The sequence below is a fragment of the Neolamprologus brichardi genome, chromosome 17 (assembly GCF_056152115.1).
Source record: "Neolamprologus brichardi isolate AB-2024 chromosome 17, ASM5615211v1, whole genome shotgun sequence".
NCBI lineage: Eukaryota > Metazoa > Chordata > Actinopteri > Cichliformes > Cichlidae > Neolamprologus > Neolamprologus brichardi.
Window position 1 is genome coordinate 17633464 of NC_142120.1, and position 25789 is coordinate 17659252.

Genomic DNA, 25789 nt, shown 5'->3' on the forward strand with positions numbered 1-25789 from the left:
CAGGAATATTGCTACAGAAGAAATACCATGTACTAAGGGTGAAACAACCCAAATTTTTTAATTAATAACAGTTTTTTGTTGTCTGTGTTTGTATATCAAGTTTTATATTCTGTATTTGTTGTAGTTTTAATGCAGTACTGAAGCAGATTTAATGCGATAGGGACTTAAATAAAGGTAAAAACATAGCAGTGTTTCTTTCTGCACTGTTCCTGCTGCTGTTAAAGGGCGAGAGGCAGGGCAGACTCCAATCATGTCACCAATCTGTTGCGGTTAACCAATGACAGTTAACCTTACATAGAGAAACCCATGCAGACACGAGGAGGACGCGACCTTCCCAGGACCTTCTTGATGAGTGTTCAGAACTAACCTTCAACTTCAAGTTTTATAATGTCAGAACAATAAACATGTAAGTTACGCGCAGCCCTCATAATCCAAAAAAAACATCTTCAAGTTTTTGTCTCCCTGGGAAGTAAGTCACTTAAAGTTTATTTAACCTCAAATGCTTTCAGTAAATAAACTTGGACATGAATATGACCTTGAAGGTCAGGTTTCGGTCGCTCCATGGGGAAAAAAATGGAGTCAGAAAGAAGGAAAGTCTGATAGATTTTCACCATCAGTGTTCCTGTACTTATATCAAATGTCTAAACTGAGACATTTGACTATTTCATGAAACATTTGATGGCAGGATGTCTCAGAGAAAAAGGGGGCAAAAAAATGCTTGAGGAGCATTTTTGCAACCAATTCACTTTAAAAAGAACTAGTGCTGTCAGCGTTAATCTCCTTAATCTTGCCGTGCAGCCCCACGCACGAGGCGATCCGCGCTAACTTGCTAACAGAGATTTGCCGCGTTAATGCGGTTATGGCGTTAACATAATTTTAATGAGATTAACGCTGAGAAAAAAGAACATCCTAGAGACAGACAGAGGTTCACCAATCTGCAAAAAAACTGTCTACAAATTGTCCAACAATTTTACAATAACATTCCTCAAGGTAAAATCATGACGACTTTGAATATCTTGTCATCTACAGTATATGTCATAACAACATCCGAAGATTCAGAAAATCTGGAGAAATCTCTGTGCGCAAGAGACAAGACCAAAAATCACTGGATTTGTGGTGTTCAGGCCCTCAGACAGCACTGCATTAAAAAACAGACATGATTCTGTCATTACTGAGATCCCTGCATGAGCACAGTTCTCTGTGCCATGTGCCCAACCTCTGTGATGCAAAGAAGAAGCCACATGTGAGCATGATCTAGAAACACCGCTGTCTTCTCTGAGTAAAACTGGAAAGCTGAGGTCAGACGAACTGAAATTTGAAATTCTTTCTTGGAAAACATGGACCCCGCATCCTCTAGACTAAAGAGGAGAGGGATCATACAGCTTGTTATCAATGCTCAGTTTGAAATCTGGAATTTGTAATCAAGAAAAAAAAAACTAAGAAGAAGATTGAGGACTGCTGAGCAGCTGGAATCCTCCCTCACATAAGAACTGCTGGTTTGCTCAGTTCCCAGATGTTTGTGGACGGTTGTAAAAAGAAGAGGGGATGCTTTGAAATTGTGCATTTTTTCAGTTTAAACATGTGGTATGTTTTTCAATATTCTACTGTGTATAACATGAGATTTGCAAATCACTGCATTCTGTTTTTATTTTCATTTTATGCAGTGAGCGTCCAAACTTTTTGGGGTTATATTTGTGTGATTTATGCAACAGAAGGTGAGGCTCTGGTTTAATGAGGTTGAATTGTTACATCTTTCTGCAGAAACACAGTCATGGATGAATGTAAATGGTGATTATTGGTTACTAACTGAGAAAAGCTACATTACTATTATATTAAAAAGACATTTTAACCGCTGACAAGTGTAAATCTGAGGCGGTTTTTTTATCTGCATACAACATATACGCTCCCACACACTCCTCACTGAGGAGGCCACAGCGTTCCTGTAAATTGGTGCATTATTTCATCATCTGTGCAGAAAGGAGGTGAAGTCCAGCTGGTTCCAAGGCTTAAAAGACCATCAGAGAATTCAGTGGGAATATTTCATATTCCTGTTTCCTCTGTGTGTTTGTCCGTGACGAAAATGGGAAGCCTGGGAATTCTGGAGAACATCTGTTTCTCATGAGAAGAGGTCATTCCCAGATCCAGCTGCCCCTGCTGCTCTCTCTTTCTCTGAGGGTGAGCCAGCTACTGTGGGACACTTTATTGCAGATGGACTCTTCAGCAGTTTGTTTCGCAGACAATAAAACTTTTCAGGATCCAAAAACAAAGCTGAGCGCCAACCCGGCTGACTGAGTGCTGCCGACACGTAACTGCTGTCGGAGTAAGACGAATCATCTGGAAACCATTTCAAAGCTATCGCTGTTGGTCTCCCACTGAGTCACAAGAATAACATCCTGTGAGAACATGAATACTAAGATCCAACCACAAGGACACATCAGGAAGTATTAGAATAGTGATGGTTTAGCTCCAACATGCTGAAATAGAAGTGAGGGTATTGTTGGTGCTCAGCGTAAGACTGAAGGTCTGCAGTGTGAAGACAATACTGATAAAAATAAAAACAAGGCCACAGTGGCATGTCCTTCTTAACTCCTTCCCTATTCAGGGTCTCAGAGGGGCTGGAGCCTCGTTAAGTTTCCCTTTCTGTGGCGCAGAAGGCAAAAAAGCTGCTAGAAAGTTATATAAGCTTGTGAGATGTTTTAGAGCAACAAAAACTTCACAAAAGACAAAGGAAAAATAAGTACCGTACCATTAGACCGTACGTACCACCCGGGGGCGGCAAAAACAAGCTGATATGATGAATTTCGGAGTAGTTTCTAGACTAGACGCTGCTTCAGGGCGCCGCTAACCTCCGAATATTTGTCTGCTTCACCGTGAAATACTTCATTGCGTTCATTGGGTAGTTTTTTACTGCACTTCGACTTTGTCTTTGTGTCCCACACAGGTTTACTTGAAACAAGCTCCAGAATCTTTGGAAGAATCTGTTTTTTCACAGCTCAGTCTTGAGCTCAGTCTTAACACATTAAACCACTTTTAAAAAATGATTTTTCCCGCTTGCTTTCACGTCCAATTGAGCAGGGTAGCCTGCCGTTTATCTTACTCACTTTGTTTTTATTTGATCTTAACGTATATTCATTGTTGATTTAGTGACTGTTATGTATATGATATATATATTTTGTATAATCCCTACAGCACTTTGGTCCACTGAGGGTGTTTTTCTTTTTAATGGGCTTTAGAAACAAACGTTTTTGACACAAGTTGCACAGGCAGGTTTTTGAAGTTGGAGTCCTTTGATCTGTCCATGTCCCAGGCTATTTTACCCAACCAACACAGCCCCATATCTACAATCCTGTCTCCAAATTACCCCCACTTCCAAGAATTCTTGAGAAAGTGGTTATAAAGCAGCTCGTAGAGGTAATGAAAGACAACAACCTCTCTGGCAGTACAGAAACCGCTTTACTTTGGCTTCAATTTCAGGTAATCTTACTGTTCTTATTTTAACTGGTGAAGTCAGAGAGGAAAGACTGACATGGTTCGGACATGTGCAGAGGAGGGATAGTGGACATATTGGTGCTGCCAGGGAGGAGAAAATGAGCCTCAGAGGAGATTCATGAATGTGGTAAAGGTTGGTGTGACAGAAGGAGATGGTAGAAACAGGGTGAGATGGAGGAAGGTGATCCACCATGGTGACCTCTAAAGTAAGGAGGAGGAGAAACAGGAGGATAAAGCTTTTACTAGGCCTGACTACAGCATTTGATAGTTGAACGTAGCATTTCCCTCAAGAGACTTAGGAATGAGGCTAACCAAAGTAGAAAGGCACTCAAATGGGTCTCATCCTACTTCTACTTCACCTATAGAGTATTCAGAGTCACTGCGGTCAATTTTATTTCATCAGCTGATCTAATAAGATGTGGAGTCCCACAGGGCTCGGTTCTTGGACTTGTTTAGTTTCTATCTGTTGTTAGTTGATATTATGCCTGTTAAATGTCTCCTTCAGAAAAGCACATAAAAACAGAGCCTCTCCATTCTTCCCACGTTGCCATTAAAAACAAGAGGACTTCCAATTTCTTACAACTGATAAAATGTGTCTTTATTGTTCCTGATCATATTTCTAATAGTGTCGCTGTCCATCTTAAACAACTAAAAACCAACCACCAGCAAGCTACTCAACACCTGAGCATTACTTTGAACATGTCAGTGTCCACCAGCAGTCAAAAGACTTTTACACTAAATTTTAGTTAATACAGTCAAGTTTTTCTTTTAAAAAACGAGACATATTTTCTACATTTTCCCTGTAATTTACTGAAATATCCTTTTACATTTTACAATGGGCTCTTTATGTTTGTATAAAATTCTGAGTAAAGAAATATGTTGGTGGGTCAGACTCACTAAGTAACTGGGATTATTTTAGTAGTAATTAATTTCTCCTGTGCTCAGTTTGTCTCACCTGTTACCCTGTTGGTATTCTTGCTATATGCATCCACCCCCCTGTTTCCCACAGCCAGCTGCCAGATAGTCTTGTTCTCACTGACATGAAACTTTCCAGGCATTTCCCAGAGTTCCTGATGGTTTCTTGTTTGCATTTTTCTGTCATGTTTAAAGTAGTTCACCAAGTTCTTTCTTGTATACTCCCTGGCAGACTGGCTGACCTTCAAATGTTTGACTCTCTGGTCCTGCATTTGGGTAGTGGTGATATCTTACCATAACATTTCACCTCTGGATTCCCCCAGAAGAGCTCTTTGCACTCCCGGCACGTCCGGCCACCAAAACCGGGCTTGCACATGCATTGTCCTGTAACCTGCAGGCAGCGCAAAAAACACAGCGATCAGGTCAGAGCGTTCAATAAACTTCAAAGCTCTTCTCTCCGATGCAGACACAATAAAGCTTTGTAGTTTGGCAGGATTTGTTCCCCCCAGAAAAGAAAATTCCTGTGTCATTCCGAGACTTCCTTCCTCCGATGGAGTGAAGCCAGTAAACACAGAAAAGCTGAATGTTTCGTGTCATCAGTTCTTTACATGTGAGAGGAGAGAAGCAGGTCCTAAACAGCTGGAGTCCATATATCAAAAACTACTTGAAGTTGTTGGGATGGTCACACCCTACAGTGTGGGGGTTTGGGAAAACCAATCCCCAACACTATGTAAGAGAAAGTTTGGAAACAGCAGCTCATAGATTGACAGGATTTTGTGGTTTATTTCAGATCGTGTTCAGAGAGAGTTAACTGGAGCAGCTGCTGAGACGATGGTGCGGGGGTTTCATTACTTAATTAACTGGAGTTTAGATTTCTTGTTCTCCTGAAATGTCAATACTGTCCTTGGATACATATCCACATGTTTCCGTCCACACTGTTTGCTCCGGTTCTTTTCCCAACTGTTACTATAAATACCCATTCCTATATCTTTATACATACATCCAGCCTGGCAGATACAGGAAAAATCTGAGCAGGGAAACCATTCATCTGGCATTAGCCTGCTTGGTATGGATAATTGGTGGTATTTGTGCTCCAGGTGGCTCACACCAAGCAACTGAGCACAAGTTTTAGATTTCATCACCTAAAATGTCTCTAAAAGTTAAAAGGCTTACCCAAAAATTACTGCATGATAGTGTTAAAGGACAAAATATGGTTATAAACACAGTCTGCCTCACCTCATTGCAGGAGGATTTGAACGAGTGGACAGGATCGCAGTCGCAGCGCTGGCAGCCCGTCCTGCTGGCGAGGTTCCACGTATCTGGAGCGCAGCGGTCGCAGTGCTGACCGACCACGTTGGGCTGGCAGGGACACTGGCCACTGCGCGGGTCACACTGACAGTCATCGGGGGACGAACAGGCATAAGGAATCGTCCCTACTGAATAACACGTGCACTCTGCGGAGTGAAGACATGTAACAAGAAAGATGCACCGCAGAATTATGGGAAATTTACTGGCTAGATGGATATTTGAGATCTGTCTATGTTTGTTAACATAGACAGATTCTATTCAGACTGTGTGATCATAACCACTTCCACACTATACACCACTAATTTAAATGCAGACTTTACATTAATTGCCTTAATGCAATGATGAATATCCACAAATCCAGCAGCAGCCACAACTAAAAATGACACCAACAACTCCCTTAGAATTTGACTTCTAAAGTTCCAATCACGCAGCCTAAAGAGCGGTCAGCAAACCCCTTGATGACCACTAGTCACCCTGGAAAAAAGGATGTCCCCCAACTGGTTGGCAAAAATCTCATTGTTTGGGTTGCGAGCAGATTGGCACAGTTTCCCATAGTTTGCATAGAATACACAGACTTGTGTACAAACAGCTGACAGTACAGACTGTTTGCCTTCAAAGTAAAAGTTGTGCCAGCTTTTTCAAACAAGTTGACTGTGAGGTACAACCTTTATTTTATAGCCAAATGTTCTCCATTTCTGGTTTGCATCACGCTTCAGCTTTACTAGCTGCTTTTACGGCAAGAAATCAGCAAGTGTTTGCAGTCAAGTTGCCAACTTTAAAATTACAAGTGACCAAAGCAATCATGAGGAGGATTTGGTGCAGCACCTTCTTTGTGACTGACTTAACCTAGCAACAGTTAGCAACCTCCAGCAACTACTCACGAAATACACATGGTTACCTTGCAACAGGTGGTTGTATCATATCCAATATCCAATTCGCTATTTTGGATATGACGAATTCTCAAGCAATGCTCGCAATATGTCACACAAGAAACCACAACAGACTCCAATTTTAAAACGTCCACCTTTACATTTTGACATAAATTCACTGGTAAATTGAACTTCTGCGGATTTAACTATTCCAACAGTCTGGGTCCAGTTTAGCTGCTTTTGACTGCTCCCTTGTCACAGGGGGTTGCTACCTGACCCAACCACAAAGGGGATTTGAGGTTCTGGCTAGAATCAAATCAGCAACCTTCTCGTTACCAAGTAAATATGTTAACCACTCTACCATTAGGTCCAAATGTATTCATGAAGATCACTTTTGGATACACAAAAACAAGATGGCAACAATCCAAATGCTAAACTCAGAAAAAAGGTTGTCCACAATCCAATGACAGACACTACTTTGACTGTGTCTATCTTTTAAATACAGTCTATAGCACAGGTGTCAAACTCCAAGCCTCAAGGGCCGGTGTCCTGCCGGTTTTAGATGTGTCCTTGATCCAACACAGCTGATTTAAATGGCTAAATTACCTCCTCAACATGTCTCGAAGTTCTCCAGAAGCCTGGTCATGAACTAATCATTTGATTCAGGTGTGCTGACCCAGGGTGATATCTAAAACCTGCAGGGCACCAGTCTTTGAGGCCTGGAGTTCGACACCCCTGGTCTATAGCTTGCGCTGAGCTTACATGAAGTGGGGGACAACATTTTTTTGTCCCAAATGGTCAGACTGACTTAGATAAAGTAAAAGCTAATGGCCATATGGTACCCAAATTAGGACGACATCTTGCCAATTTACTGATACAAACTACTACAAAAGTCAGAGGTCACTGTAATCACATGCACCAAGACTGGGAGGATGTGTACTGGCCTCCTTCTGGCTGTGGCTACAATTATTTAGCAGGAAAGTGAAACCGACATTACACACAGGATCCACTAACAAATATATTTTTGGATAACAATAAATATGATAAATCATGTTCAGCTGTACTCACTCCTGCAGCTCTGTGTGGCAGCATTGCCATAGTAACCCAGTTTGCAGCGCTGGCACCCGTCGCCCTGGGTGTGGTGCAGACATTTGAGACAGGCGCCGGTGCGAGCATCGCAGGAGTCCAGGTCGTGCATGTCGATGTTGTTATTGCACTGGCAGGGCATGCAGCGCCCACCGGGCACCAGAGGATTCCCAAAGTAACCCGGGGCACACTCGTCACACCTGACACCTGGAAGGGATGCAGGAGACAAGTCAGCTGGTATGGTATCGTACATGAGACCTCAAGTTTGTTGCTTTTCTTTTCCTCTTGAATCTAAAGATTGAGGTCTGGCACGCTAATTACAGACTACTGAAGTGTGTTTGTACTTGTGATGAGCGTGTGACGTGAAGACATGTTGACAAAAACTGCACCTGAGCCCCGCTTACATAAAAACAAATCTGTGAAATGTTGTGTTTACATGCCTTTGTATCCAGGGCTGCACACACACACCAGCTGATTGGTATTAGGCAGAAGGTAACAGCTGTCCGCAAACTGGCGTCTGCTGCTTGGCCCATCAGGACACATACAAGGGCGACAGTATCCGCCTGAACCCAGCTCTGGGTCACCATGGTAACCGCTCAAACACCTGGTAGCAGAAGAAAAGGTGTTAATGGATCCTTCAGTTTAGATCTGGAAGGAAAAGGTTAGTAAAAATCAGCGGTTTCTGAGAGACACCTGAGTACTGAAGAAATGTCTGCCCAAACTGCAACGTCCCATATAGCTGCATTCATATAATTTTGCCTTAAAATTACATCGGGTAGACTCAGTTCAACACAGGAGAGAAGGAGCTGGGTTTGGATGGGTTGCAAAGCGGCTTGCAGATCCACAACTCCAGAACTGTGCAGTTTTCCTCAGACAACTTCTGCTATATAATTAATATATAACTATAATAATAATAATAATAATAATAATAATAATAATAATCTTTATAAGCCTCTTTCCACTGCAAAAAACTAAATAAATAACATAAAACAAAAATGTTGCCATCCATGACTGAAAATTTTGATTTATTAACTAGAAATTTCAGGATTTCTTTATTTTCAGGTTATTTTCTCAGAAGTTTGAGTTAATAGGCCAAATTCTTGAGATAACAACCTGAAATTTTAAATTATGAATGGCAAAAAAGGAAATGAAAGTTTTATTTGAAGTGTCTTCATCGCTAGCAGTGTTACGCAAGAAAAAAAAACAAATGAAACGTTTATTCTTTTATTTTCAACCCTGTAATGCCAAGTGTGTCATATTTGATACATAAGATTTTAAGAGTTTTTTAAGATTTCTGCATGATTGGAGTGTTTTTTCCCTAATAAAAACCTGAATAATATGCTCAAATAACTTTTCTAAGCAATGAAACTGCACTATATAGAAAAAGAATATATAAATTTAATTTCTATAAAAAAGTCTCTGTAAGAAGGTTCGATAAACACTCACTAATAACAGTGTTTATAACCCATAAACACTGTCAAATTGAATTTTCTAGTAATTCTTTAATGGTTCAGGGTTTACAGGGATAAATGACATAAAACTGAATTAACTGAGGAAGTCAGGTTTTTTGTCCTGTTCTTTTTGTAACTGATGCTTGTGCTTATTGTTCTCATCTTTAATTCAAATTTGACAAATACTGTGGGCTAAGAAATGCTATCTTCTGCTGTCCCTATATGTTGCCGCCTTTTTTTTTAGACATCTACACTCTTTTCCACACATTGGGGTTTAGTGGTTAAATCTCCTTTTTTCCTTGACCAAGGAAATGAGCTTTGAGGCCCTTGAAAAGCTATTATACTAATTCTTTTATGTTGAATCTCTATAATATCTGTCTCTACCTCACTAGTATTAGCAGATTTAAGCTACCACCACTGCATCTACATTCACATCCTCACCTCTCGCAGTGGTGTCCGGTGGTGAAGTCTCTGCAGCCCTGACACTCTCCAGTCTGAGGGTGGCAGTACTCGCTGTGGCCGTTACACTGGCACGGTCGGCAATGAGGGAAGCCCCAGAAGCCTGGCAGGCAGTGTGAACACTGGCGACCCGTGGCCCCTGGGACACACTCGCAGTGGCCGGTGGCCTCGTGGCACAAGGGGCTGACAGAGCCCAGAGGGTCACAGTTACAAGCTGTGGGGGTGAAGGGATTAGGATTAAAGAAATCATTTAAACTGAAGATGAACACGTTGGCATTGAACTTCAGCTGCACTCACGTCTGCAGCCGGCGGGGCCGAACAGGAAGGTAGCCGGGGCGCAACGGTCGCAGTTCCTGCCTGCGATGTTGTGTCGGCACTGGCACTGACCGCCACTAGGGTCACACAGGGAGCTGAGTGAACCCTGAGGGTCACACTGGCAAGCTGAGGGATGAGATTGGGGGGGGAAAGGTGATGAGAGTGGAAGCAGGAACAATTTTTAACATCTTCAGACTGAAGATGAAGATGAACTACACACCCATAGCTCCTTTGTGCAGCAAGGCAGAGGCACTGAAGATGTACTGTTTACAGATGTCGGTCATGGGGCTCTTTATGATGCTCTGGCTGTTCTCCAGACATCGATAGCGCTGGAACGTATCCCATGCTTGCTCTCCCACGTCTCCGTGGAACATTTCTAGCTCTCTGACACGGGGCATCAGCACCAACTTTAAAAACAGAGAAGAGCGTAAGGAGCTACTGAGGGCCACTATGGACCAACAGTTGGAGTTTTGACTGGCTTGGAAGGACATGAAATGTTCCTAAAGCAACTGCTTTAGAAAATGAGTGTCCGTTGTCTTAAGTTTTTACATTTCAAGAGAGTCGTACGATCTGAGCAGGACAGGTCCTGGAGTACATGCAGGACCTGTCTGAACAGGTGTGTTTGTGTGCAAAGCCACATACCGAATCGATGAGTGTGTATGGGTTCTGGACGGTGCTGACTGACGAGTAGAGAGGCAGATTGAGTTGGATCGTGTAGTTCAGCCCTTTCTCAAAACACACCGGCCTCACCAGCAACACATGTCTGAAACACACACACAGAGTTAGTTTATGTGTCTGTGTGAGCATGTTCAGTGTACAGTAAATGAATGTTTTACCTGGATCCAGGTGGAAAAGAGATCGACTGCTGGTCTCTGCTCTGGAAGGAGTTACTGCAGTGACTGGAGTAGTTTGGAGAGTTGAAGACGGGGCGCTGCACTTGGATGTTCACCTCCTCCCATTGCTCCGGTAGCTGTCGACAAACAAACATACATGTGGTATTCCTTCATCGTTTCTCCATCTTTGTTTCTGTTTGAGTGTATTTATTCAAATAAACTGTCCATAGGCAACCCCGTGTCACATGTTTCATGAAAAAGAGATAGTTGGCATTCAGGCAAAGTTTATCCCAATCTTCTGTCCAACTTTGGTGAATGAATTATTGCCCTAGTTTCTTGTTCTTAGCTAACAGGAGAGGTACCCAGTGTGGTCTTCTGCTGCTGGAGTATTCAGACATGCTCTTCTGCATACTTTGGTTGTAACGATTTTTTTTTTAAGTTACTGTTGCCTTCGACTTGAAACAGTCTGGCAATGCTCCTCTGAGAACTGCCGCTCACTGGATGTTTCCTCTTACTCGGACCGTTCTCTGTAAACTCTAGAGATGGCTGTGCGGTGTACTGCTGATCTCAGTAGATCGGCAGTTTGTGAAATACTCTAAGAAGCTCGTCTGGCACCAACAATCATGTCATGTTGAAAGTAACTTAAATTTGAGCTTCAGCAGGTCATCTCGAGCACAAGCCTGAATGCACTGAGTTGCTGCCATGTGATTGGCTGATTAGATATTTCTCTAAACAATGGTATTCCAGTTGGCAAACAGCTGTGGCATACTTCATATTTATCACCACTTATTGATGAACTATATAACTCAGGGTTTATGTAGAGAATATTTTCATTTAATTAATGACTGAAAGGACAGGAGATCTCATTGACGTTTGCACGAGTTTTCTGCCTGTTTGTCTGCCTGCTCAAAAGATTACGCAAAAATATTCGACCAAACTTTAGGAAAATGTTCAGTAAAGAAAGAAACCATAAAAAGTTAGTGACAAAGGTTCTTTCAAAATGCCATGGAGCAATAACTGACTCTGAAATATGCAAATCATTTGTGTTACCTGTGGCTCATAGCGTATAAGGATGTCATAGTCCATGGACTCGGGGATATTGTCGATGCTGAACTCTAGATAGGTTCCTTCTGGCACATTAACGAAGCCCATACCAGTCCACGTAGGACTCCGACCTTCAGGATAGGGCCGAGGTACCAGCGTCACGCCCTGATGGGGAAACAAACGTTCACAAATCTGGAGGGGAAAAAAAGCACCACAAGCCGATGTGAACACACTCACAGGGCCGTGCTTGGCGTCCTCTGCCTCGTATGTGTAGTGATCCAGAGCCATGAAGTAGTAGCCGGACTCGACCTGATCGCAGCGGCGCCCGAACATGTGCTCCCTGCACACACACTGTCCTGTGTGAGGATCGCAGCTGTGGAGAGATGGCAGGTCGGAAAAAGAAAGACAAAGTTTTACACATCAACATGCATAAACTATTTTTTCCCTTGTTTATAATTTAATGAAAATGGTGAGATCTTCCATTAATTTTATTGCTTCCTGTTAGACATCTTTCTTCTTTAGAGGCAAAACAGCTGCACATCTTTCTGCAGGAGCTGTTCTATTTAATGGTCAATGGTCTCTTCTTGCCTCCATGTACAATTGTAAAATGTATTTTAATAAAAAATAAAAAAAACTAATATAGAAACATGCATCTGTCTAGCATAGACCTTTACTTTGGTTAAGAAGTGGCCTGAGTCACATGCAAACAGAAACTTCTGGAGGTGAAAATATGCAACCATAAACTGCAGTTCCTAACCTGGCCACTTGAGGCTGTCTTAAAAAACAAGCCAATCCCTAAAGACACAAATGTTAAAACGCTTTAATTTGCAGCAGTGAAAAAGCCTGTTTGCAGACTTATATGAAAACTGCTTTATTGGACATTTTTCCAAAAATTAAGGGTCATTTTATGCTCAAAACATTTTTGCGATGAAGGAAACATTTGGTCAGCTGGAATGAAATGACCCACCTGTCATATTACTAAAGCTAAATGCAGATGTTTTTAAAATCATTAATTACACCTACTCATTGTTGACAGCCCCGCCCTGGTCACAGTCACATGGTCTGCAGCCATCCATGTCATTGGACAGACCCCAATGCTGTGGCTGTAAAAGCAGAAAGCAGATGTTTATGAGTAATAAGCGCAATAAGGCAGAGAGGAAGGTATCCAGAGTGAGCGTGGATCCGTACCCGACACTGATCACAGTTGTGTCCTTCGACGAGGCGTTTGCAGAAGCAGCGTCCTGTGTCTGAATCACACGGGTTTCCTCCTGGCAGCATTCCCAGCGGATTACAGGTACAAGCTGCCAAAACACAAAACGAAGCAACAAGATAAACTGCATCAGCCTGTCTGACTGTAGTTACTGTATGTTTATCTATACTGAGTATGTTTGTGTCTATTTTCATTTGAAGTTCTGTGGTATTATTATGATATTTTATTATTATTGTCGAACCAAATCACTTCGATTTTTTTACCCTAAAATTCCACAAATGTACTTATTAACATGCCGAAATTAGGGTATATTTAATATACTATGATCTATTTGAATTTTAAAATGTAGAGGGACTTCTCTATAGATTATACAGGAAGTAAGAACTTTGTGCTGCATTATTATTTGCTGAGTGGTCGCCACAGAGGATGGATTCACATGTGTGATTTGGCTGATTTTGCACAGGATGCCCTTCCTGATCTAACCTCCCATTCATCTGGATCTGGGACCATCGACATATTTAGAGTTTTCACCAACATACCAACAACCTTAACCTTAACCAGGTTTGCTCGGTTTTTCAGCGTTTAATTACGAATTAACTTACTTTATTTTGTAGCATTTTGTTTCCATCTCCTTGTGTTAACCTTTGCTTTAATAAGATTTCATAAGAAAGCGTATTTTAATATTAACAAATAGAAGAATACATCGTGAGTTCAGTATAATCTGACTTACGCAGGCAGCCATGTGGCCCTTGTCCCAGCCCGTAGTGTCCTTGTCTGCAGTGGTCGCAGCGCTCTCCTTCCACATTGGCTTTGCACCGACACTGACCTGAGATCAGCCCGGCAATCACATCTGTCCTCGGGTCACACAGGCCGCCCTCCAGAGAACCGGCAGGCTCACAGTTACAGGCTAGAGAGAAGAAAAAGACATTAAAGAGATTAAAAAAGGAATGGACACCAGTTAGTGCACCAGGAAAACATTCAGCGCCTTAATACACAGTATAAGGCTCAATATGCCAAAGATATCAAAAATATATCATATGTAGCAGGATGTAGTTTGTAGCATCACTTCTGATATCACTAAGGACAATTTAGTAGATTTTTTGCAGCTTATTCCAAACTTACAAATTCTTTACTCTGATATTATAACAGATGTTTTCATGTTTTCTCTCATGATCATAATAGAGTTTATTCACTTGAAAAATATGATCATGACCTTAGCAGGTAAAATCCTGCTGCAAGAGCTACTTTCTGCTTCTCCACCACAAAGGCTTCAGCTCTACTAAGGACACCTGCATGCATTTAGCACGCAGTCTAATTAATAGACTGAACTACAGTTGCGTAGCAGTGACCTACGTTCACAGACGTTTGGGTCCCTCAGGTTTCTGCTGGGGTGCTGGTAGAAGAACGCCGCGCACTGCTCGCACTGTCGGCCCAGCGTGTTGTGCTGACAGTCGTCACACACGCCTCCGCTCACGTTGCCGGACGCCACGTACACAGCCAGGTCAAAGTGGCACGACGTGGAGTGCTGGTTACACTCACACTCTGAGAAAGAAGGAAAGTGAAATGTAGACTTTGAGTTTCCTTTGAAAACAGAAGAGCACATTTCCTGTTCACATTTTCAGTGTTTTCATAACTTTACTACCAGCGTGTAATTATCATCATCATCATCATCATCATCATCACTTATTTGCTTTTAATGTGCACACAGTTCACAGTATGAAATGTTAAAAAATGTTAGTATATTTTATTTACTGGTCTATGATATGTCAGACCAGTGAATAAAATATGGTTACTTTGAGGCTTCTGTTGACACAAATTTTAATGGTCACCAACTTTTGCACTTTCAAAAGGCTTTTATTATTAATTTAATTAAAAAGTTTACATTCAATTAAAATACGCAAACCATTTTTTACCCCTGAAAGTTTCACTGCTTCCTTTGTGGTTAAAACATTACACATATCAATTAAGCGTTCTTTGACTGTCAGTCTCCCTGTTTGCTGTCAGTACTGTTATCATGTTTGTGGAGATCTTCCTCTGAGTTTAAAGAGCTGAGAGTTGTAGACAGACTTTTCCATGTTTGTGTTCTTACTCTTGCAGGCGTGGGTGTTTCGTCCCTCAGCAGGCCTCCAAGGCAAATCATGATAAAAGTCTTGGCAGCGCTCGCAGTTCAGTCCCTCAGTGTTGTGATTGCACATGCACCGGCCATGGACCTACACACACACACGCACACACACACACATGCAACCACTTTAACCACCACAAATGTCTGATAGCCAAATATATTTGTTGATATCACTTTATTAAAATATATGAAGCTGAATCAGGTTTCTTCAGCACTGAAGTGCTTTTTTAACATTTCAGGCTTGACAAAATTATTATAGCCTGGTTCTACTGGAGGTTTCTTCCTCCTAAAAGGGAGTTTTTCTTTCCCACTGTTGTCAAAGCACTTGCTTGTAGGGGCTCATCTAATTGCTCGGGTTTACTCTGTTTTCCAAGCCTTATTGTATGGTCTTTAGCACACAATATAAAGTGCCTGTTGTTGTGCTTAAAAGAACTGAATTGAATTCACACACCTTCCTCGCATTATCTCATCCCCAGTGGTAAGTCAGTTTTTTTAATCTACGGTCAAACATGACAACTTTCTGCTTCTTCCATAGCTCCACTCACTATAGAAGAGGATTAGGGCCACAGAAAAAAAATTCATTTTCAGAATTCTGAGGAAAAAGAAATCTGAGGTTAAAGTCAGAATTCTGACTTTAATCTCAAAATTCTGACTTTAATCTCAGAATTATGAGAAAAAGTCGGAATTCTGACAAAAAATAATTCTAAGAAAAAGTCAGAATTCTGAAATTACATTCAGAATTCTGAGATTAAAGTCGGAATTCTGAGAAAAAAGTTGGAATTCTGACGAAAAAAATTAATTCATTTTTTCCTCAAATTCTGACTTTTTTCTCTGAATTCTGCTGAAGAATTCTGACAAACAAGAATTCTGAGAAAAAGTTGGAATTCTGAGAAAAAAGTCGGAATTCTTTTTTTGTCAGAATTCTGACTTTTTTGTCAGAATTCTGACTTCAATCTTAGAATTCTGACTTTTTTTCTCAGAATTGTTTTTTAAGAATTCTGTCTTTTTTCTCAGAATTCTGACTTTAATCTCAGAATTCTGAATGTAATCTCAGAATTCCGACTTTTTCTCAGAATTCTGAATTTAATCTTAGAAGTCTGACTTTTTTCTCAGAATTCTTTTTGTCAGGAATTCTGACTTTAATCTCAGAATTCTCAGAATAAAGTCAGAATTCTGAGAAAATAGAATTCTTATTTTTGTCAGAATTCTGAGATTAAAGTCAGAATTCTGAGAAAAAGTCAGAATTCTAATATTAAAGTTAGAATTCTGACAAAAAAGTCAGAATTCTGACAAAAAAAGAATTCTGACTTTTCCCACAGAATTCTGCCAAAAAAGTCAGAATTCTGATTCCACCGTTTCTGACTTTAATCTCAGAATTCTGACTTTTTTCTCAGAATTCTGGAAAGCAAGAAAAAAAGACATGCCCACTTTTTTATTTTCCCGTGGCCCTAATCCTCTTCCGTAACTCACTGATAAACACCATGAGATCCAATTTATTAGACTTATTGCATGCTTGTTTCATCATTAAATTACAAACCAGACCCAATTATTTTAGGTTATTACTTTGTGTCATGGTCTGCCTCAGCAGAATAAGTTTAAATTAGATTTAAAAATGGCAAAAATGGTGTTTCTCGCCTTTTCTTTATATGCCTGTGTGACGTACCATGCCCTCTGCACTTGTCGGCGCTCCATCAATTGGGGCACACTCGGAGGCGTGCCCATAGCAGAAGCAATTTCCCCGGACGACCATGTCATAGAGGGCGTAGTAGTACTTATCCTTCACCTCGTCGCTGGAGTCGAGCAGGTTGTCACCCAGAGTGTGGAGCTTCATGAACTTCACCCTGAGGTTCGTGATCTTCAGCATGTCTGTGTACACACAGGAATGTATTATTAAAATGGTTACACACACACACACACACACACACACACACACTGGGAAATTCACTTTAGTATCTCGCCCGCAGACATCTGTGAAAGTGTTTCATTAAATCCAAAGCATCTATGTTTCAGTCAGGATCACTTTCATCACATTGAGAATATTACTATTATTATTATTCTTATTATTATTCTTCTTATTATTATTAGCATTATTGCATCTGCATTGAACAGTATTATGTGGGATAAAAATGAACACAGAAACAATAAGAAAAAGAGCAACTATATTTTAAGTGGGTTGCAAAAGGCTTGCAGAGGCAGCAGAAACTGCAGACTGGCTAAAGCTAGCCAGTTGGTGCACCCAACGTAAGGTTACTAATGGGATGCACAAACAGAACTGGCCCTTGAGCGCCACAGTTTTAAACTTTGTGGGAATTTTTGTTTATTATTTAAAGTCTTTGTGTTTTCAGGTTGTAGTATCAGTATCAGTAGGTGATTTCCTGTTTTATTTTGACATTCCTCAGTTTACTTCCCTGTTGTTTTTCAATATGTGTTCTAAAATTCTGGATTTCTTTCTTGGATTTTTGAATGGTTGTTTTTTTCCACCATTAAAGGTGCGCTTTCTGTTTAACCCGTCTCCCTGTAGAGTCTTGCTTGTGAGTCCAAATTCCTGCAAACTATGACACATTGGCCCCAAGTATAGCGCTCCAGCCTCCCACCAAGAGAGTCTGAACTAGGACTGACCCTTCTCTTGGAGTTTGACTCTTCTCCTGCATGAATTTACTCCAAGAGCTCCAGTTTCCCCCACTGTGTTAGGTTAATGCTGACTGTCTTGCCTGCAACATACTCAGAAGAGATTCTTCATCACAACCCTTAAAATCTCAAACTGTGAGTCTCATTCCTGTCCATAAAGGCTCAGTGATGTCCTGCTGTGTTAAGTGCACAAGGGCATTTTGAGCCCTTAATACACACACAAGTCTCCTTGACAACACAGTACAGTTTATATCACTGTGACATTAAACACAAGGTTTCAGGGGACAAATTGAATGTGCTTTAGTTATTTAATTGAAGTTATGCTCAATTCTGAAAGTTGGACAGAAATATTTCCACTTTTTCCCTTCCCTCCATAAGACAGGAGGCGGAAAGATTTACAGATAAAATGCTCAAGTTTCACAGCCATGAAGAAAGTGAAAATGCAAACTAAATGGTCCCAGACCGCAGCAGTTGTTTGACTCGAAACTGTTTTAATCTCCACATTTCTACTTTTCTTTTACTCAAAATTAACAGTAATATTTTTTTTTTTATTTATTTTTAATTAAAAAAAAATGCTGATTCCATCAGCTTAAAGTACTAATAGAGGACCTGCTGAAACTGTGCCAGAGTCCATGAAGGAGTCAGTATTTTGGTTTTATTTCTTCTCACTGATTTCAGAGTTTCTGAGCGTGAGGATACCGCCGCAGTTCCTTACACACCCACAGCGGTTACCATGTACTTAACATGAGCCAACTGCATGTGTGTGCGATCAAGGAACAGAGGCACTGTGTGAGGTTACAAAGTCCAAGTTGCTTCCACATGAGAAATTCTTTCCAGTGCTGGTCCTGTCTGATCTCTGACGCCTGCAGATCTGCTACAGGTAGCTCAACAACTGCTGACTAAAAGAAATCATTCTGGTATCCTTCTGTGGTACGTTCAGAGTCTCACTCAGGTTAAATCTTTCATCAGTTTCATATTGGTTTTATATAAGTTTCCTGTAATCTGGTACTAATTTGATATAAAAGAGTGGCTGCATTCAATTAAGTAATTTCGGATTAACCAGTTTTATTAGTCAGAGATGCTGTGACACAATCATCTAGCCATCACTTGTCAAACTCGCTCAAATCCTTACACTTTCCCACATTTCCTGCTTCTAAAACATTGACTTTGAGGGCAAAATGTTCACTTGCCCCTAATTTATCCCACCTGCTAACAGGTGCTGTGATGAAGAGATGATCACTTCACCTCTCAATAGTCATGATGTCAGTGTAAGCATATTTACAGCCTGGTTTCTGCCAGGTTTTTTTTAACCTTCTGAATGGTAAAATTACCTGCATTGATTTGATTTTTTCCCCTCAAACTTGGCATGAATCATCTATTTACTCATATAAATCCATTTCAGATTTTAAAAGAGAAAGCTTTATCTTAAAGGGTCACAAGATTAAATGTTTGAGTTTCTAAATCCAGAAGCAGCTCACTCTGTATCCTTGTGCTGTAGGGGTCGTCAATGTCAAACGCGGGGTCCAGCACCCGAAAAATCACCTAAGAGACACGAGGGGGGATAGGTAAGAACTAAAAATATGGAAAAGTTTGTTTTCAGAGGGAGGGAAAAAATGCAAACACAAACTAGCCTCTCCCTCAGAGGATGGTTCGATGTCAGAGTAGCGGGAGTCGCAGATGATGTCGTCCACTCTGACCATGGGCCCGGTGGAAATGCCAGGGAAGGCCGAATTGCAGTCGTAGGCAAAGTAACGATAAACCTGCCACGATTTTCCATTGTCCATGGAGCGCTCGATCATCATGGCAGCCGGCCGAAACGTCTGCAGGCAGATAAAGACCAACAGGCATCTTATTACTGTAACTGATACGACTGTTTCTTTTATGGCCACTGCAGCACTCACATATGAAAAATAAATAAAATAATATTCTGCCTGAAGACTGGGCCGAAATCTACTGACGTCTACATTAAGCCATAATAAGGGAACATTTTTTCTAGCGTTTGGTTTTTATTACATAAAAAGGTTGAAATAAAAACAATTTAACACGTAAGAGTGATTCTTCAGAGGACAGATAGGATGTGTTAATCTCCATATTTTTTAAGCATCTTTACTTAATCTGGTATTTATAGTGACATGTTTGTGTGCCTTATGTTTAATATAAAAATGTCACTCTAAAACTTTTTTTATATGATGCATGTGACGGTGAAAAACAGATACCCACCTTATTTCATATTATGTGGAATATTTTTTCGTAAGATTTTGACACCATAGTGGCATTTAACCAATATTTTAATAAAATATAGCCTACATGCACATTTTCTGTAATAGTTCTCTGTTTAAATAAATTATAATTTATACATAATAAGCTAAAATAAACTAAATTAGCTGATCTTCCCTGTCTTGGATGGGCCGGATGTGCATTGTGTCTCTGAGAGTGTTTGGACTCTGACGTAGAGCTGCTGAGTTGATGAGAGGCAGCTCCAGCTGGCCACCATCAAAGCCGAGCAGCCACGAGAGGCGAGCTGCATTCTTTTACTTGCCCTCTCCCTCCTCTTCCTCCTCCTCCTCCTCTTCCCACCGTTCTCAGGAGACCAGACTGATTTTCAGTGTTTCCCCACCACAGCTGTTCAACACTGTGTTTTTCTGCCTGCCCTGGGTATGGCAGCAGTTGTATGATGTGTGTGTGTGTGTGTGTGTGTGTGTGTGTGTGTGTGTGTGTGTGTGTGTGTGTGTGTGTGTGTGTGTGTGAGGGAAACCAGGCACCTTGAAGGTCATGATAAGGTGTGTGAAATGAAACTCCGCCTCCAGGTCAAGCTGGATGATCACGTTCTCCACACCTGCAGCAGACAGGAAACAGGAAATACACATTTCAAGTTTTTCACAGACTGATTCCTTCACATGCATTAACATGCGTTCGACTCTTTTACGCTAACACAGTCAGCTCGCTTTCTTACGCTGCAGTTACTCAGCCAACAGTAACATCATAAATTTACTTGCATGCAAAACTTTATATGTAAAAACATTCAAAGCACAGTTTGAATTTAAAAACAGCAGCTCGGAGGACTTAGAAGATTCCTGTGGGGGAATTAGGAAATCCCAAGTGGCTCCTGCAGCTTCCTGCTGTTTGAGAACCATCTGCACTGCTGGCCGCCGATCTGCCGCGACTCACACCTCTGACAGATTCCCACCACTCTGCAGGAACAACTGCATGGGAACCAGCTGCACTGGGATCACCATGAAGGATCCAGCTAAAGGTTTTATGATGCGGATTCATGGACTTAATTTCACAGAGAATTGCATATAACTGTTCTCCAGCTTGTTTGGAATAAACCAAACTACACACAAGTTGGTATATTTAAACAACCTGACTGCAGCGTATCAGGTGCACTGATGTTTGTGTATGTTGGAGAAGACGTTTGTTTCTGTGGTTGAGACACAGGTTAGGATTCATGACTTCCAGAAGTGATGTAAGTTGCTGACTGAGGAATGAGTCAAACAAGTGATGTTGAACTTGGCTCGCCAGTTTTCACACAAGCATCTCTTGAGAAAAGTCACAGAAAACTTTCATGGTAAAACTAGAGCTGCCATGAGAGCAAAATGAATTCATAAAACCAAACGAAAGTCAAACAAAAATGTCAAATTTAAGAAAATTTAAGAACATAAAATAGAAAACTTTAATGACTTATTATACGATATGTTTGTTCTCGTGTTATTGTATGCGATGTGTATATTTTAGATTATATCAGAATTAAATTCATCAAAATTTGACCTGTGCTTACTTTCTTCCTCCTATGGGAACTTATTTTATCCACACAAACTTTAAATAAAGCTTTAGGTGCAGGAAGACGTTTTGTGTGCACTGAATACATTTCCCATGTAACCCCAAAAACTTGAGTTGTTCAAATCCATCAAACTTTATTTCAAACTGCAATAATTGACCAATTTGCCCAATTACCAATAAAATTAACCAAACATACCAAATAAGTAAAATTTGTTTAAATGATGCACAACATTTGCACAACTGGGTGATATTAATAAGGTTTCATAGAAAAGTCTCATATTAATGAATCTGGGTTTGTCATGAGTGGAATCGTAAAAATTACAACCACAATCCTCACATTTGGGAAGGATTTGGTCGTTTTAAGCTTCACTGTGAAGCTCCTCCCTGTACCAGTGGATAACAATGAAACAGGTGATTACAGGTTAGAAAGCCTCTCAGTTATAAACTGTCTCTCCGTGAAGCTCTTAAAGCTCTCCTGTCTCATGTCACACTTCCCATTTTTTCCACTTTAAAGTCAAGTGTTGACACACATCTGTTTCTTACCTGCACACCTGTTCTTCTCAGCACACCTGTAAGCCCCGCCCATAAGGACTGCTGCTATGAGAGGCTCTGTGATCTCCTGTCTACTCATTACTGACCTCAGTACTCATGAGATCGGCCTCTGTGAGAGCTCACACGCTATTCTCCCTCCAAAGTAAACAGGAAACACCCCTCATCTTGTTTCTCTAGTGTGTTTGTGTCTCTCACCGTTCTCCGACTGCCACCAGGTCTTGAGGCGGTTTGGGGCGAAGGTGGTGACCACGTTCTCGATGGTGTGGCTGATGTCGTTGCTCTCCTCGTCGTACATCTCCCTGGAGTCGCACACAAAACATTTTGCCTCCTGATGGACAGGAAGTGCGAAAGCGTCAGTTCGCCATACTCTTGATGTGCCACGCAGACACCAAACAGAAATAGCAGCTGATTCGTTAACATTAAAGGACATCGGACAGTTTTCTTAGGGACTGTTTCTTGCATAGAATGTGGTTCAAATGTCGTGCAACGTTTAGGCAAATTTTAAATACTGTTTTTTTTGTTTTTATATTTTATGCGACAGTAAATATGTTTTTTAATGCAATCCAGCTGCTATAATGTGAGTGTTTTAATGTGAGTGCTAGTTTTACAGTGTACCTAAATGGGAGTGTTGTATATTCCCACAGAGGGGAGCAGACTTTACAAAAAGCATCCACAGTTTTAGAATGAACTATTCAACAATGATCTATGGAGGTAATGGAGATTGAAGTGTCCACATACTTTTAGCCATGCAGTGGTTTAACTGATGAGCTGGAAGAGATGAAGTCAGTAATGATGTACAGTGTATATGATACTGCTGCTGCACTTCTCTGTGCCGTGTCTGTTTAATAATCCCCTCCACTGCCTCTGGGATCTGCACGCCAGATGGTTTGGCATGTACGCAAGCTAAACACACACACACACACTTAAATGTCACAATATTTCCGCGTGTGAATAAACAAAATGAGTTTCTCAATTTCACCAAGCTCTGAGCCAACTATGTCTGCGCTGAAATGGGAGTAGATTCTGAATAAGAGGCTCCACTTAGTAGGAAAAAAGGAAAAGAAAGTCAGCTGCTTGAGTCAGACTTCTTTCCCTCCACTTCATCTGCAGCTCATATTTTAGGATTGTGCTCATCCTCAGAAATCTCAGATGGCCTCACAGCGAGCCTGTGCTTTCATAAAAAACACCATTCACACACAGGACTCGCTAAAGGCTGTTTGATAAAGACAGAGTATCCCCTTCGTCGCCCCCGGCCCGCATCCACACAGGGAAGGCTTTGTGAGGCGCACAGCGCTTTTATTGTGGAGGGGAATGTCTGAACTCCCACTCGACATTATGTACATGCGCATCCTCACACACACGCACACACACACACAATCATAATCATAATCAGAGAAACAGAGTAAAATAAAGTTGCTGTGTGCTGAACACCATCACATGTTTGAGAACAGTTGGAGAAATCTCCACGTCTATTTGCTCTTCTCTTATCTCTACAACTGTACACGTGATCTGCTTCAAACTTGGCATGTGTGTTGCTTGGGTAACAATTTGATGTGATGCTAAGTTTGAGGTCATTTGGATCACCCGTTCTCTTATTTGATGCTGAAATATTACCTACAGTAACTGTTGCTTGCACCACTCTGTGCTTAGGGTGAGGGGCAAACATGCTTGTTTGGGAGTACATTTATACAATCCCAAGTTACCCCTCAAGTTAACCATCAAAACTAAGCAGACCCTAAGCTAAGCTTAATTCTAAATTTAATCCTAAAACCAAGGCTTAAAATAAACTTCTAACCAGTTTTGATGGTCAAAAACTGCTTCTGACAAAAGCAGCTAGAAGATTTTTGTTTAATTTTAATTTGGCCATGTTGTTTTGGAAGAGTAGTTTATAAAGACGCTGTATCCCACAATTGCACAGTCAGGTTTTGAACATCACACACACATATTCAGTGAATATAACCTCATAACTGCCCCTTTTCCAAAACAGTCACTTAATGATAGCCTGCAATGATTCATCTGTAAATTGTAGCTAGAGTAACATGGGTTATATTCACTGAAGGGCCTCTTCATCACTACATTTACTAAGGTTTCATTCATTCAGTAGCTGCGCTGTCTCAAAAGGACTGATATCACCAATGTATGTTGAAAGAATTCAAAAGCGATAAGTCATAGAAATCTTCAATTTACACCTGACCCACTTTCTACCATTTGCAGGGACTTTGTCTGCAGCTACGAGGGACTTCTCAAAAACGTAATCATCTAATCAAATTTATCAAAGTCGTGAAGATATGAAAGTGCTTTTGAGGGGAGCAGGAGAACTGCATTAGCTTGTTAAAGTGAGTTAAGCTGACACACAAATGTGTTCAGAAGTGGCATGCTGTGATTGTTGAAAGTTGTGTTTCATGTTGGACAATGACGCAGAAATGATCGCCGGCCAGGGAGGCAATAAGGAAAGAAAAATATTTAAGTAAAGTGTTTAACAACTTTATTTAGGGTGAAATCATTTAAAATGTAAAACTCCCCGTGTTAGTATGGTCAGTTTTTCAAATACAATTCTACAAAGTTAAAGTGAACCTTTAATACTTTTCCGGTTATATATATATCTATATATATCTATATATAGATATATATAGATATAGATATAGATATTTGTTACATTGGTGAATTAAACATGGCCAAAGTTTCAAATAGTGAGATCTGTGTGTGACCAAGACAAAACCTCAATCTTCAGACGCTCTGTTTCTGGCAGTTTTTTCTGCTTTTGGCTCTGTATGATGCCATTCTGTGTGCCTGTGAAAATATGGTCTTCTAGGCACACAGATCTAACTGTGAGCCTAGAAGACCGACCCACTAGCTGTTAAAACCTTATGTTTGTGAGAAGCTAAAACAGCTTTAATGATAATGGATTGCATTTATATAGCGCTTTTCGAGACCCTCAAAGCGCTTTACAATTCCACTATTCATTCACTCTCACATTCACACACTGGTGGAGGCAAGCTTTCCAGCTATTTCAGTCAGAGGAGCTACACTGAGGCCAAGGTATAAGTAAAATACAAATAATAAATAGACTATTAATAATGCAAAGCTTCCCTAGCAGCATCTAGAAAAATATGAAGCTAGAAATATTCAAAATTTCAGAAATAAAGCTCTGAAAATTGATGTCAGCTACAGAAATCCAATAATCCAACAGGCCTTTGAGCCATCTGTTACAGAAATACCGTAGTGGCAGGAAACACCAAGATGGAATAATTCAGTTGGCTAAACGTCTCTTTCCACAACTCTGTTTACAGAGACGGTTCACGAAGTCCACTGAGACTTAGAATTGCTTCACATGGTTGAACTGTGGGCCTGAGTTCATGAGTGTTGTGCTGTAAGGAAACTGCTCATGTTGTGAATGGCACTCTTATATATCAGTGATGTTTGCTTTTTCTACTGACATCCTTTAAATGTTGCACTTAAATGACGTATGACATATATGAACTGTCACATATAATTACAGTCAATATATTTTCTTTCTGATTATATTCAGAATCATCCCAATGGGAAAAATCTGCTCTGCAGGCAATCACAGCTTTGAGTTTACGCTTTGTTTTTACAAACCGTGGTTTCAAATCAAAGAGAAAGAAAAACTACTCGAGTCTAACCACTGGATGAGAGAACAATCGAGGATAAGTATTCACAAGTGGTGAGATGAAGCATAGTACGTTTTTAAACCTTACTATGTATAT

The 25789-nt window shown here is 40.7% G+C and overlaps 1 protein-coding gene across 1 annotated transcript in view; it reads right to left on the reverse strand.

Moving 5' to 3' along the window:
- Positions 1–25789, reverse strand: part of lamb1b (laminin, beta 1b) — a 32140-nt gene that overhangs the window by 4885 nt on the left and 1466 nt on the right. Inside the window, exons 3-23 of the mRNA XM_087830328.1 lie at positions 22257–22389; positions 20492–20565; positions 19361–19549; positions 19208–19271; positions 16765–16967; positions 15069–15189; positions 14333–14521; positions 13710–13886; positions 12958–13070; positions 12793–12872; positions 12007–12142; positions 11776–11934; positions 10729–10862; positions 10535–10655; positions 10113–10299; positions 9875–10018; positions 9560–9791; positions 8108–8271; positions 7650–7874; positions 5641–5858; positions 4699–4795 (exon numbers count right to left, since the gene is read on the reverse strand). Coding sequence (XP_087686454.1) covers positions 4699–4795; positions 5641–5858; positions 7650–7874; positions 8108–8271; positions 9560–9791; positions 9875–10018; positions 10113–10299; positions 10535–10655; positions 10729–10862; positions 11776–11934; positions 12007–12142; positions 12793–12872; positions 12958–13070; positions 13710–13886; positions 14333–14521; positions 15069–15189; positions 16765–16967; positions 19208–19271; positions 19361–19549; positions 20492–20565; positions 22257–22389 — 3160 coding nt within the window. The remainder of the gene's footprint in view (positions 1–4698; positions 4796–5640; positions 5859–7649; positions 7875–8107; positions 8272–9559; positions 9792–9874; positions 10019–10112; positions 10300–10534; positions 10656–10728; positions 10863–11775; positions 11935–12006; positions 12143–12792; positions 12873–12957; positions 13071–13709; positions 13887–14332; positions 14522–15068; positions 15190–16764; positions 16968–19207; positions 19272–19360; positions 19550–20491; positions 20566–22256; positions 22390–25789) is intronic.